The 14945-nt window shown below is 38.4% G+C and overlaps 1 protein-coding gene across 1 annotated transcript in view; it reads left to right on the top strand.

The window, feature by feature from the left end:
* The first annotated feature begins 518 nt into the window (after nt 1–518).
* The window catches only part of GSAP (gamma-secretase activating protein), a 103426-nt gene continuing 88999 nt past the window's right edge, over nt 519–14945 (top strand). The window contains exons 1-5 of the mRNA XM_087821404.1: nt 519–621; nt 9952–10028; nt 11215–11271; nt 13483–13552; nt 13865–13918. Coding sequence (XP_087677530.1) covers nt 519–621; nt 9952–10028; nt 11215–11271; nt 13483–13552; nt 13865–13918 — 361 coding nt within the window. The remainder of the gene's footprint in view (nt 622–9951; nt 10029–11214; nt 11272–13482; nt 13553–13864; nt 13919–14945) is intronic.

Raw genomic sequence — 14945 nt, 5'->3', positions numbered from 1 at the left:
ACCCTGAAACTGGGTCCATAGGCCCCAAATGCTGCCCACTTCTGCTCCTGCGATGAACTTGGACCTTCTCAGAAGACCCAGCTGCTAATCCTTCTAGCCGAATGGGTTCCAAACTTGACTGCTCAGTGGAATACCTGGGGATTTAAAAAGAAAAAGAAAAATGCCTAGCGCCCACATCTAATGCGCCACCTAGTTTGGAAACCACTGGTGCAGCCACATCTCCTCCAGAGCCCTTAAAAACCCCCAACCCTTCCCTCGCCCGGAGGGTGCACGTTGAGGGTCCGGGGCCGGGTGAGCCAGGTCCCCGCGCCTCGGTCCCCTCCCCCAACCCTGCGGGCCTCGCTCCGGGCTCGGCTGCTCGGTGCTGGGCGCGGGCAGGAGGCGGTGCTTCGGCTGCTTTGGCCACGACGGGGCAGAACCGAAAGCGCCGGCCAGGGAGGCGGGGAGAGGGGCGAGGTGGCGGACGCAGGGCGGGATCTCCCTCGGCGCGGCCGGAGCCGACAGGTGGCCGCGTCGCGATGGCTGTCGGCCTGGTGGCCGCCTTCGACCTCCAGGAGGACGTGCTGCGGCGGCTGCGGGCGCGGCGCGCGGCGGGCGCCGGGGTCAGAGGCGGCGGCGCAGGTGCTGGCGCGGGTGGCAGAGAGCCCCTGGGGGCCCCGGGGCGGGCTGAGCCTTTCATCCTAGGGGGCTCCGGGGCACAGACCAGCCCGGAGGGGGTGGGCAGCCGGTGGCCTCTGCCGACCTGTGAAGGTTAGTGCCCAAGGCACGGGCTTCCCTCTTGGGAGTCCGGGCTGTGCCGCCCTCGGCCCGGCCACTGGGGGAAGGTGGGAGGAGCAACCCTTGGCTGCATTTCTTTTTCTAGCGAGTCCTTCAGCCTGCGGCTGGCTCGTTGCCCGCAGTAACTCCCCTTCAGAGAGGCGGGGCACTAGTGGTACCCTCAGCTCGATGCATCGGCGCGGGGCGCGGAGGAGCCGCAGCGCAGGCTCGCCCGGGCCCACGGCCGGGCGCGGGACAGGGTCGTTCCTCGTGCTCCGTTCGCAGTTCACCTGCCAGGGGAAGGAGGGTCATCACCCTCCTAGGGGCTCTGGCAAGACCAGGGGCTCCGGGAAGTTCTTGTGTTGTGAGGGAGGAAAGAATCATGGCTACCAAGAAAATTATATAAATACTTAACAGTTGCACAGTTTGTGCCACATGTGTGAGACGTGCTTCTGCATCTGTGCGCACAGTGTCTGTGAGCTAGTGGCCAGGCCGCTTCGGGTGTGAAGTAGGAGAGTGTGGGGTCCGCTTGCCGGCTGCTCCGCTCAGCAGCCCCCGCCCCCGGCGCATCACACACCCGGCGGCGGCTGAGGCGCGCGGAGGGACGTGCAGGTTTCCCGCCCAGCTCCGGGGGGGGGTGTGTTGGGGGGGGGGGGGTATTGGAATACATTCCTGGCCGTTGAGGCGTCATTCACAAAAATCCTTTGTTTTGACTTTTGATGAGGGAGTGAAAAGTGGCTTTTGAACCTTCCCAGCATGGGTCAATCAAAACTTTAAAGAAGGGGAGCGCAGTGATTTCCCAGAGCGTGAGGGGGCGTGCGGGAGGCAGCTGGTCAGACTCTCGTCATCGAGGTTTCTCTCTCTCTCCCCCTCTTTCCTTTCCTCTCTCTGAAATCAATAAAGACATTAAAAAAAAAGTGCTGTGAACAAGGGTGCATCTTCAGGGCTTAAATTCAGCTTCAAAGCAGTGATACCCCTGGATCCCACCTTGTGCACAGTAGCTCTCCACTCCAGCGTGCTTGGCTTTCCCTGTTTTTCTTTAAATACCGTAGACTGCTGGAGGACATTTTTTGGAAGGACTCTCAAATTACCCATATTTACAACTCCTTTCTCCTTAATTCTGGTGAAAGTTTTCAATCCTTGTCTTTGCATGTTGGTTATTCCAAATAAGTTATCATGTTTTTGTAGCTCAAGGTTTGAGTTTGACTAATGACTAGTGTCATTATTAGCAAAACTTCTCATTTTGTAGGAAATTTTAAAAAGTCACCTGAATAAAGAGTTTTTGAAGGTTTAACTTTGAAAAATACAGTAGGCAGCTCCAAGTCTGTTTTCCACCCCAAAGTGGTCCTTTCTCTGAATGTCCACCTTATACAGCTAAATGGCAGGTGTCTGCAAATGAGAAGTTAGATGAAGTGTGAAATGCCACAGTCTTAAGTTTCCGTAATGTGTGTTGTGATTGAAAATCTCTGTGTGAGCCAGTCAGATTTTGGCTTCCTTATGTCTTTCACTCATCTGTGAAGAAATATAAATTCGTGTATTGACATTCCATTAAACAACAGATACGCTTGGGTCCTCAGAAAGTAAACTTACTAGAAATGCCAACCTTTTAAAATATTGGTGGCATTTTGCTCTTTCAGAGCACCTTAGCAAGATATTAGTGTTATACTAAAAGAAATTGTAACTACTGATAATTCCAGTGGGTGGTAGCTCAACCCTCACCCCCCCCCCCAAGTTAATTCCCCTTCTGCTATAATTTGTAGCACTGGCAAGAGGATCTGGGAATCTATTTTATTTCCAGCACAGCTATTACTCCACACACTTGTGCAAATTATTTTCCTTTCAAAGTCCCAGCTTTTCAAATGTAAATTGTGAAAAATTATACCATTTTAATGTCTCCTGTCTGCACACTTGCTATTTAAATTTAATGTTTTTACATCAACAGATACAATTGAAGATTTCGTAGTGGTGCTTACTCCTGGCAAAATAGCTAGGGCTAACCATGGAAATTCAGTCTCTTAAGCAACCAGGTGTCAAGGAGTAAGGAGACCAGATTTGGTTACTGCATCTCCTGGTTCTGAGTTGAACTTTGGGGAAATGAGTTCTCCTGAAATAAATGGAGAAACTATTTGTTCTTTTAAAAATTAAAACAATTATTCAAAATAAGATTTTAATACGTGTAAGCTATAAATAGTAACAATAACAAAACAAAACCATGCACCCACCTTGAAAACAGAACAATATCAAGACTTTTGGAGGCTCTTGTGTCCCCCTATCTGATCTTTTTTCTCTCTGTATATCTCATCTCTCAGAGGTAATGATCATTTAAACTTTTTTTAAAATTCAAAATATTACAGATGTCCCTTTTTCTCCCCATTGACCCCTTCCACCCTGCCCCCACTCCCTTACACTTTTATATTTTAAATAAGATTCCATTGATCTTATAGTTAAACCCATATGTAATTCTCCCCAAAGAAACTATAATTTCATTTTGCTTGTTTATGAATTTTAAATAAATGAAAGCATACTATATGTATTCTTTTTGCTTTTTTTTTTTCTTTCTTAATATTGTGAGATTTATCCATGTTGACTGCTGTAACTTTAAGTCATTAATTTTCACTGCTGTATAGTATTCCACTGTGTGAATATACCAGAATATGGTGGTCATGGAGTACACTGCTTAGATCCTTCTTTCAAGGGAGGGCTTGTCCCAGGTGCTGTGAGTGTGGTCAGCAGATAGTCTTCAGCTGCCAGGCCTTTCAGGGATTGCTTTGACAGAGGGCTGACTGGCCTTTTGGGTGTGGCCCACTTCTAATGAGGGTTTGAGGTGGGGTATAAAGGCCTGTCATTTTCACTCAACATGGGACAACTTTGACAATCCATTTCAGCTCTCAAGCTTCCCTGATGGAGGACACTGAGGTCACCAAAAGCTAATGGGCCTCCATTGCAGCCTGACTTGTTCCTCCTGAATGTTTTAATCCCCCCTTACTAAGCACTCCCTAATGAACATCCGGGATACTAACCTGTCTCAGGGTGCTTCTCAGGGAATCCATCTTTACTTACCCTTTTCCTTGTTGGTGACATTTGGGAGGTTTCTGGGATATGCTGTCATAGTGCTTTTACTAACTTTGTGCATGTCACCTGGTACACAGGTGCTCAAGTTTCTCTAGGATGGATGTCTGAGAGTGGAGCTGCTGAGTCATAGGCTATGCACATTTTTATCTTTCCTGGGCAGTGCCAAATTGTTTTCCAAGGTAGTTCAATTATTGATGCCCCTCTTTATAGTACAGAAATGTTTTTGGTACTCTATATCCTCACAAGCTCTTCATATTCCCAGATTAAATTTTGTTTTTTTGTCAAACTAGTGGGTCTAAATGTTACTTCATTATGGTCTGAGGTTAAGTATCTCTATGTATTTATTGGTCATTTGAGTTTCCCCTTCTATGAGATGTCTGTCATCATTTTGTCTACTTTCCTATATTGATTTTTAAGGGTTTTTAAAAAATGTATTCTGGATTCTAGTCCTTTATTCATCATGTATGTTGCAACTTTTCTCTCTCAATGTTATCTTTTTCTTTAGTTTGTGATGGTGACTTTGATAAACACTTTTAATGTAGTCTTATTTATGAGTCTTTTCCTTTATGGTTTGTGCTTTATTTTGGAATCTTTTAAGGAAATTCTCCCCTATTCAGAAGTCATGAAGACATTTTTATATTCTACTATTGCTTTGCTCTTCACATTTTATTTTAATCCATATGGAAATTTATTTTTGTTTGTGATATGATGTAGGAATCCAGTTTTATTGTTTTTCCATATTGGTAGCTAATTGACCTAGTATCACTAACCAGATAGCCTTCCACTTCTCACTGACAGCAAAGCCATTTCTGTCACACACCAAATGTTCACATAGATGTGGGTCTCCTTTTCTGGCTTCTTAATTGTGTTTTGTTTACTGTTCTTTTGGCACTGTCCTTCCTTTTTCCTTTTCCTTCCCCTACCTCCCTAGTCTCCTTTTCTCATTTTATTCACAATATGAATTTGAAATCACATAATGATGTTTACTTTGTAAGTTTAGGAATTATAAAATATCTGGTCATGTGGAGCCTGAGGATTTATGTGAATTATTTACAGAATATAAATGTCATAGCTGTAATATTTTGGCACCTCTTGATCTGTGTGTTAGGAACTAGTTCAAATTTTTCTATAAAGATGTGAGGTTCCCTACCCTCCCATATGGTCACTGGAAAGACAAGAAATACTTTTTTATTTGATCTTTGTCTCATAGTGGCTGGGAGCAAAATTTACATATTTGGCAAACATCTTCCTCTAAAGTGAAATCACTTGTGTTTAGCAAAGAATAGATTGAAATGGACAATAACAGCTGGCAAACTAGCTTCAATTTTCCATGAGCTATTGTCAACACCTTTAATACTAGGCACTCTCCTCTTCTTTAGCAGGTTTTCTTATGCAAGTATCTTATCTATCAAAATGCTACATTTTTTTCTGCAAGAGCACTGAGTACACTAAACTGTAAAGTTAAATCTCATTTCCTCATTTGAAATTGCTAAACTTCCTCCTCTGGACTTTCCAGTGATGACCTACTAGGAGAAGAGTCAGGATGAATAAGCAAAGAGACTATTGAATAGTTTTTTCAAAAGGGTGTGTCTAAAACCTGAGCAACTAATCCAGGGAGGGCTGATGGGTTAATGGTGTGTGTTGAGACATTGGTCTCCGGATTTCCCACAATGCCCAATTTGTCTAATTCAAATGTTTTTGAGATGAGAACCATGTACATAATTGCAGGATTATTTAAACTGAAGTTATTACTACCTAACAGACCCATGGATGCATTCTTTTTATTATTTCTTTCAACTGTCTACCATGGTTATATTATAAGCTGGTCCTAGTAATGCTATATAATGAATATTGCTTGATATACAGGAGTTGGCAAAAGTAGGCTTATAGTTGTTCAAATGGAAAATAAAACAATAATTAATAAGAAATAGTACAAGAATAAACTCTGTTTTGTGTACTAAAAACTGTAAACTTACCTTTTGCCCCACCTTATATATTATAAATATGTAGTTTAGTGGTTCTCAACTCTGGGTGCACATTAGAATTACCTGGGGAACTTAAAAACACATACACCAGAGACTAGGCCCCTCACCAGCCCAATAAAATCAGAGTGTTTTGGGGTAGGGCTTGGGGATTTGTGTTCTTTTAAAAGCTCTCCTGATGATTTTAGTACACAGCCAGAGTTGAGAACTACTGGTTTAATGGAATAAGCATATACCATTTGTTGTGATCTGTACTTTTTGGAGAAATTTTTTCTCTCAATTTTTTAATGATATGAAAATAGGTGTGCTGCTGCAAGGAAATTGGATTTTCTTAGCAAGATTTATTATAAAGGAGTTTCTTATCTTAGTTGAAACCTTTTAAGTGTACTTTGGAAAAAGCCTCTCCCAGTATCTTTATAATCTTGAAAGAAAAGAAAAAAAAACTTCTCAAAATATTGACACATTGCATTCCAAAAGTTTTGAGTCATGTGCAGGATGCAAAGAAACTCACTGAAATTCTCCTTAGATGTCTACAAAATCTACCTTAAAAGGATTTTTCGGTAATTATCTATTTTCCCATTGTAAGCGTGGTACAGGAAACTTAGTTCATTCTCTTTACCATTTTTTAGGTTTGAGTTTAGTTTGTGCCACTTTTTTTCATGTATGATACTGGCCAACTATCTTAACCTCATTTAAACTCAATTGTTTTATCATTACCATGGGCCTATAATACCTTACATAGTGTGGATGAGATAGAAATGAGAACTCTGAAAATTGCAAAGTATAATTTAGCAGCAAGCTGATTGAATCATATTAATCTTCTAAGAGACCAAGTCATTATCCTTATTTTTGAAAAATATGTTTTTATTGATTTTAGGGAGAGAGAGTAGAAACATTGGCTGCCTCCTGCATGCCCCCTACTGGGATGGAGCCAGAAACTTGGGCATGTGCCCTGACCAGGAATTGAACCAGTGACCTCTTGGTACAGGGGTTGACTCTCAACCAACTGAGCCACACCAGCCAGGCTGATTATCCTTATTTTTTAAGTCAGTTGGAAATTTGTCTGAGAGCTCAATATACATCGAAAGTATGTATACCATATATAAAAAATACTTCCCCCCTTTCTTTGTCTTGCGCCCAGAATATCCATGCAACTTCTTCCTGTCAGGAGCAGGGAAGAGAGATCTCAGGATTATCCCTAAATCCTCAATGAAACCTACTCTGTCTCTCTAAATGTTTCCTACCTCCAGCTCTGGTGCAGGGGTTCAGCTCACCAATTATCCTTATTTTTTACCTTGTTTTTTCCTTTCTAATCAGAAATACAAACTAAAATTTGGTTTGGATTATAGGATATTTTGCATATGTTATGTCTAAATATTGGAACTTGTCATAAGATAATATTTAACATCTGAAAACACTATTCATGTATGAGGAAAATGAGTCAAGTTAAAGCAGTTTAATTTTGAGGAAATTGGGGAAATAGACATTTCTCTTCAATTAATGATGATAACTATCAATGTTGTATCTACCAATGTTTAAATCCTTTAACTTTAGAATTGGGAGGACTATCCTCACATTTTAGAAGAAACGTGACAGTCAGCTAACTTACAAGTTAAATATATTGTGTTAAGAATCTTTATATCCTTCATCAAAATATGGCTTTCAAACAGAAAAGTACATAAATCTTAAGTGCAACACACCCATGTACCTAGCACTCAGAGCAGGAAAGAGAACATTAATAGAACGCCCAAGGTCCCCTTCATGCTCCTTTCAAGCTATCACTCATCTATCACCGTAGACTCATTTTGCCCTTTTTTGAAACTTGTGTGTAAATTAAATCATATAGTTTGTGACTTTTTGGGGAGGGGAAAGGGTCTGGGCTTCTTTTGTGCAATTATTTATGTTGTATGTTATAGCAAATTAATTAATTCTTATTGTTGTATAGTATTCCATTGTTTGGATATCCGCTGTATAGATATTTTGGGTTTTCAGTTTTGGCTGTTATAAACCATAGTACTATAAACATTATATGTGTCATCTTCCAAAATATGCATGTATTTCTGTTGGGTTATATGTAAAAATGCTGTTGCTGAGCCTCCTATGGTCAATTTTAGTATATACTACCAGTTTTCCAATTTATACTCCCATTAGCAGTGTGTGAAAGTTTCAATTTTCAAATGTTATGCGGTGCCAAGAAATAACTTTTTTGGCACCACATAAAATTAAAGCATAATAAGTTAAGGGTTCGTATTGTAACCCTTAGGGTAACTAATAAAAAATAGCAAAGACTATATAACTGACAAATTAATAGGTCGGAGACTGAAATAATAATTCTTTTAGTCCAGAAGGCAAGGACAGAGCAAAACAGTTGAGTTACATAGAAAATAAATAGTAGTGATTGATATAAATGCAATACACCACTGATTACATTAAATGTAAATGGACTACATACATTAAAGGATACTGCATTAAGATACAGCTTAAATATAAGGATACAAGAAGAGTAATAATAAAAGGACAGAAAAAGTTATAGTCAGCACTAGCCAAAAGAAAGCTGATGTAGTTATACTGATATAAGAAAAAGTAGCCTTTAAAGTAAAAAGAATTATTAAAGGATATTTTATAATGAATAAAAGGGTTGACTAGTCCAGCTCCTGGTTAAAAACCTATGCGTGATTTTTTTCAAGCCCAATCATATGCAATTACAAAATCTTTACTTGGCAGGCCTCACGGGGGAAAGCTGCCCTCTCCAAACCAGACTTGGTGCATAGCCAGTGCCCTTCAGGCCTAAAGGGAGTTGCAGTCAAGGCTCCCCTGGTTGACCATAATCTTATAATGCATAGCTGTGTTCCCAGCCCAGGTGCCTTCATTCAGAGGCTTCTTTATCAGGAGCCTTAAAGAGATCTTCCTTAGGTGCCTCTGATGAAAGCAGCTTTGCAGGAAAAGGAGGAGAGCCTTGAAGATACTTTTTCTCCACTTTGACTCAGTACTCAGCACTTTTCCCCTCTTGGCTCTTCTCTCTCTCCCTTCCCTGAGCCTTGGGTCCACCATGCTTCAGGAGCCTTTTGTTGGAGGCTCCCTGAGTAGTGAGAGATCCCCACCTCTCTGCTGATGTACCGGACCCTCCACTCATTCTGTAGAGGGCATGGACTGGGAAGTGGTGGTTTCTCTGGTTTAACCTTTTGCTTTACTCTCAGAGTAAGTGATAAAAGGCTTGTTACTTGCTTTTTTAGCACTTTGCTTTAATCTGCTTCTCTGACAGCTCTGCTGAGTTTCTGACAGGATAATCCGCCAGGAAGCTGTAACAGTTCTAAATTTCTATGCTCCTAATAAATAATGTACATAAAGCAAAAACTAATAGATACTTAAAATTTATTGAAGTATAACATAGATGCAAAAAAATATACAGGATAAGAGTGTACAGCTCAGTGAGTCGTTACAAAGTAAGCATACCAGTATACCCAACACATGCAACATTACCAGCATCTCAGGAGGCTCCTTTGATATATAGGGTGTCCCAAAAAAGTGTACACACACTTTAACAGCCAATCACGCACTTACTTTCCACTCCTTTTCAGGTTTAACTGATTTGAAATAATGGGTAAAGCCAGACTAAGCATTGAACAAAGAAAATTTATCCTAAAGTGCTAGTAGAATTTTGTGTGTGGGCATACATAAAAGATAAAGTTTACAGTATAAAACCAGCAACAGTCAACAAATTGAGGGCACACAAGTACTGAACAAAATGATTCTTGATATTTGCGATTCCATTGCTTCATGTTATCAGCAGTGCCTGGACCAGAATGGTCATCAGTTGGAAAATGGGCATTGACAAAAAAAAAAAGCTCATTTCTGTAGATTCTTTTAAATTTTGAAAATGAACTGTATATTAATAAATACTCACTTGATAATCATTCAAAGTGCATATACATTTTTTTGGGATACCCTGTATATACTTCCCAATCACTACTCCTTTCCTCTTCCTTAAAGATCACTACTATTCTGACCTCTAATTCAATAGATTAGCTTTGCCTGTTTTTAAATTCTATATAATGGAATCACCAGTAAGTATTCTTTTGTACTTGGCATTTCACTAATATTATATTTGTTAGATATATCTAACTTGTTATTATCTTTTCAGATATTTTAGAAAATAATTATGAGAGCTTGCGTATATTAAATGTTGAAAGAAATGGAAATATAATCTATACTTATAAGGTATGTATCTCTTTTTTTCATTGTGGTAAAATATACATAGCATAAAATTGACTATTTTAACCATTTATATTCTCTTTTTATAAATTTTACACTCTATCTTATTGGGGGTAACAAATAACTCTTGTTGACATTTAACCTTTAACACATGACTTTTATTTTTTGAGATTCAATAGGGTGATTTAAATTCAGTCTTCTGTTTTTTAAATAAAATAAAACTTTGCATAATGTCTGATACAGTACTCAGTTTTTTTGAATAAACAAAAAGTTCCATTTTCTAGAGAAAAAAAATGCCAAGGAGAAGATGTTTAACCCTAATTAGCATGTTAAATGTTTATCTTTGAGGAACTATCAAATATGAGTATTCTACATCACCTGTTCAAATTCAGATATGCTCAGACTTTTGAGGCATATTATTTAGCAATATATTTTCAATGTTAAGTGTTCTAAGGGAAGGAAATTTAACTTTACTTGTAATTTTATTGTAGTAGAGAAACATGAAAATAATTTCAGTAGCCAGTTTGCTTTGCACAGTTATAGGATTATACATTTTTTTTTTTTGCTTAGAAAAGTTATTATTTTAAATTGTGTCTATAAGTATGCTGCATTTAAGAAACTGTATGATTCAAAAAGTTTTACTTACAAGAATATCATGGTCTTGATGTAGCCACTCCCAATATTCATCATATATATTCCCTTAAATAAATGGAAGTACAAAGAGATTTGCCCCTTTACCATGCTCAGTCTTACTAGACAGTGTCCCCTAAATGCACTGAGCTGTACATTCTTAATCCATTTTACCCTTTGAGCCCAGATGAGGAGTTGAAACAGGTTTGGTTCCTTTTTTTTTTTTTTTTTTTTAAATATATCTTTATTGATTTCAGAGAGAGGAAAGGAGAGGGAGAGAGAGACAGAAATATCAATGATGAGAGAGTCATTGATCAAGCCCACAACCCGGGCATGTGCCCTGACCGGGAATCGAACCCCGATTGCCTGGATCCTAGGTCACCGCTCAACCGCTGAGCCACGCCTGGCCAGCGTCTGGTTCCTTTCTGATAGGCACAGCATGCTGCCTTTAGAGTGCTTATTGCTAATATTAATCAAATTACTACAGGTTTGTTTTAAAACTTTTAACATCCTACCTTTCTAAACAATGACATTTAATGAACATCTGGTTAATTTTTTTTAGGATGATAAGGGAAATGTCTCCTTTGGACTATATGATTGCCAAACCAGACAAAATGAGGTAAAAATCACCATTAATTATAGATTACTCATTGGCTATTGCTTTTAGAGTTTTCCTTCCTTATGCCTTCTTTTTCTAGATACAAATTCTCATTTTATTTTCTAAAAATTTACTTTTTATTTCTTTGCCTTTTTTCTCTTCTCCCTCTTACACTCTCTTAGCACCATTATTATTATTATTTTTTAAAGTGCAAAGACTTTTGGACCAAAACAACAGCTGAAGTCTCTTCGTCCTTTGAGTCTTAAGCAAAATTGACTCAAACCAATTGCCCAATATTCTGTAGGAATGTAAGGAGCCTAGTCCCTCCCCAAGACTTGTGTGCTTCCAAAAGCTTAGGATCTCATAATGACCTCTAGCTCTGAGTTCTGCTTCTGCTTAACCTTCACTTATCTTGTTTCTCAAAGATCCAGGTGTAGAATCTAGTTTGCTTTTCTTAATTTTTCCCCAAGCCTCTCACAGGGGGCATTAGATCAAGAGTGGGGAACCTTTATTCTGCCAAGGGCCACTTGGATATTTATAACATAATTCGAGGGCCATACAAAATTATCAACTTAAAAATTAGCTATAAAAAAACCTCCTAGATTTATTGAATTTTGAGTTCCGCCTGCGGTTGCCTTGGCAGAGCCAGACCAAATGATTTCGAGGGCAGTATAGGGCCTGTGGGTGGGACGTTCCCCACCCCTGCATGAGATAACATGATGGGTTTGTCTAATTCCTGGGGAAAATGGGAGGGGGTCATTTTGTCCCTATGTAAAAACAATTTACAAATATTAAGGGATTAAGAAGTCTAAAAATGTACACTCACACAAAAGCTTCTCCAAAGCACATTGTTACATGAAAAAAGCAAGTTGCCAGGATAATACATTCCATTTAAGTTTTAAAAAATTGCAAGAAAACTATGCAACACATGTGCATAAATATATATTAAAAACATATTTCAAAAGCCCCAGAAGGCTAAAGAGCAAATTACCAACATGTTTCATTTTAGAAGGGAGTTAGGATTGGGTGAGCATAATGGGGAGCTTTGACTTTTTATCTGGTAGCTTTGCATGTTTTAAATACTGAGATTATGCTCCTATATTATTTTATAATTAAAAGAATAAAACACTAAACATTAAATGTATACATCCATGATTCTTCTTACTTACAAATTAGAATTCCTTAATCAGAGCAAGAGTTAAAGGAAACCAAAATTTCTCACATGAATTCAGACCTTTCTTATTCTTCGTTCTTATTCAGTGTTCACTTTCTGTAATTAAGGGTTTTCTGAATTCCCAACATTTTTTATCAACTTCTGGCCAGAGGATTCTAGTGTGTTCTCAGTGCTTTTTTGTTTGCAGGTACTAATTACCTTCTTAATACTTCTACTATTTGCCTTCTACTATTTACTGCTTCTCTTAGTCCATTCTCTCCTGACGTCTAAGGCTCTTTATATTTCCGTATCCTCTCAGTGTACTTTATAAGTTTGCGAATGTAAGTGATTACCTCCAGTTCCTCAGTCTTTCTCTCACATCCTCTTTCTGCATGACCATTTTCTTTAATATTCAAGGAAATGGAATCTTGCAACATTTCAAACAGCAACAAGACAATAAAAAAATAAAGATTAAATAAAGATAGAAGATTACTTTGCCAGTGCACTAAATATGAGTCCTGTAAGAGATGTACTTGTGACAGTCTCTTAGACATAGCTAGTGGTAACATGTTATATAGTTTGATTAAAACTTGACTTGCCTCAGTAACTTTAATAACTAACATTTGAGTGCTTATTATGTGTGGCAGACATTGTATTAAGTGCTTCATATGGATTATCTCACTTGATCTTTCTAATAATATCATAAGGTGGGTATTATGATTCCTGTTTTCCTGATGGGGGATAGAGAGGCTGAGTAACTTGTTCAAGGCCACACAGCTAGCAAGTGGCAGAGTCAGGATTAAAACCTGGGTCTAGTTTGGCTCCAAGGCCTGTGCTCTTAATCGCTATGCTCTGTTGCCTCATGGCTAAGTTTCAGTGCCAAGCATGGCCTGCATATCACACTTAAAAAAAAAAAAAAAATTCAGAAACTTCTCAGTACAAATAAAGTGGTTCAGTGAGGGTTCTTTAGTAAAATGTTTGCCACAGTAATACTTGGTAGACAGCTAAATGGGAATTTGTATTTATAAAATTATTATTTAATATGAAACTCCTAATTAAAAAACACTTTGTTTTAATAGCATCTCTATACATTTGAGAAAGACTTGCAAGTTGTCAGTTGTTCTGTCAACAGTGAGAAAACTTTGCTTGGTAAGTTGAACTCTTTTATTGCTACATGTCAAGAACTAAACTACATCTTTTGCATATCAAAGTATTGGATTTTTATAATATTTGATTACTCTATTACAATGATTTTCTGTGAAGAGATGCTCTTAAGAGATTAGATGTGAAATAAAGAATCTGTTGAGTCTACCTACAAAAAGAGATTGCTTTATATTCCACCTTAATCATCCACTGACAGATCCTTTGAGCCCTCACTTACTTCAGATAGAAAATGGTAAACTTGAACAAGCCACTGCATGGATCATTTGTTAATGACTTATATTTTTCTTTTTCCATTAGCTGCAAGTTTAGTTCAATCTACTAAAGAAGGAAGAAAGAATGAGCTTCAACAAGGTAATGAAATTATAATTTTTAGTGCCTATTATTGATGAAGATTTATTGAACTACTTAGTCAAATTTCAGGCATCTTTACAAATAGCTTTACCTCAAAATGAAAAGGTAAAGGTCACGTCAAGCATCAAAAAGTTTAAATTTTTTTCAAGTAAACACAAAAGTACAGAAAATGTTATAACAGTGAATAGCAGAAGCATTCAAAAGGCAATTATTAGAGATCAAGAAAGAAATAAAAAACTTCCTGGAAACAAATGAAAATGAACATGCAACAACTCCAAATCTATGGGACACAATGAAAGCAGTCCTGAGAGGAAAGTTTATAGCACTACAAGACTATCTCAAAAAACAAGAAAAACTTCTAATAGACTCTTTAACCCTACAACTCAAAAACTTAGAAACGGAACAAGAAAAGCCCAGAGTAAGTAGAAGGAAAGAAATAATAAAGATTAGAACAGAAATAAATGACAGAGACTAAAAGAACAATACAAAAGATCAATGAAACCAAGAGCTGGTTCTTTAAAATGATAAACAAGATTGATGAACCTTTAGCCAGACTCATCAAGAAACAAAGAGAGAGGACCCAAATAAACAAAATCAGAGATGAAAGAGGTGAAATAACAACTGACCAACAGAAATACAAAATATTGTAAGAAAATACTATGAACAACTAACTATATGCCACCAAGCTGGACAACCTGAATGAAATGGATGAATTCCTAGAAAAATACAATCTTTCAAAACTCAATCAGGAAGAGTCAGAAAGTCTAAACAGGCTGATAAATGCTGATGAAGTTGAAGCAGTAATCAAAGGGCTCCCAGCACACAAAAGCCCTGGCCCAGATGGCTTCATAGGGGAGTTTTACCAAACATTCAAAGAAGAATTAACATCTATCCTCTTCAAACTATTTCAAAAAATCCAAGAGGAAGGAACACTTCCAAGCTCTTTTTACGAGGCCAGCATTAGCCTAATTCCAAAACCAGATAAAAGCAACTACAAAGAAAGAAAATTACAGGTCAATATCCCTGA

This window comes from Miniopterus natalensis, chromosome 10, assembly GCF_054644295.1.
Source record: "Miniopterus natalensis isolate mMinNat1 chromosome 10, mMinNat1.hap1, whole genome shotgun sequence".
Classification (NCBI taxonomy): domain Eukaryota; kingdom Metazoa; phylum Chordata; class Mammalia; order Chiroptera; family Miniopteridae; genus Miniopterus; species Miniopterus natalensis.
The sequence above is the reverse complement of the archived record's forward strand: the minus strand, read 5'-3'. Positions and strand labels throughout refer to the sequence as shown.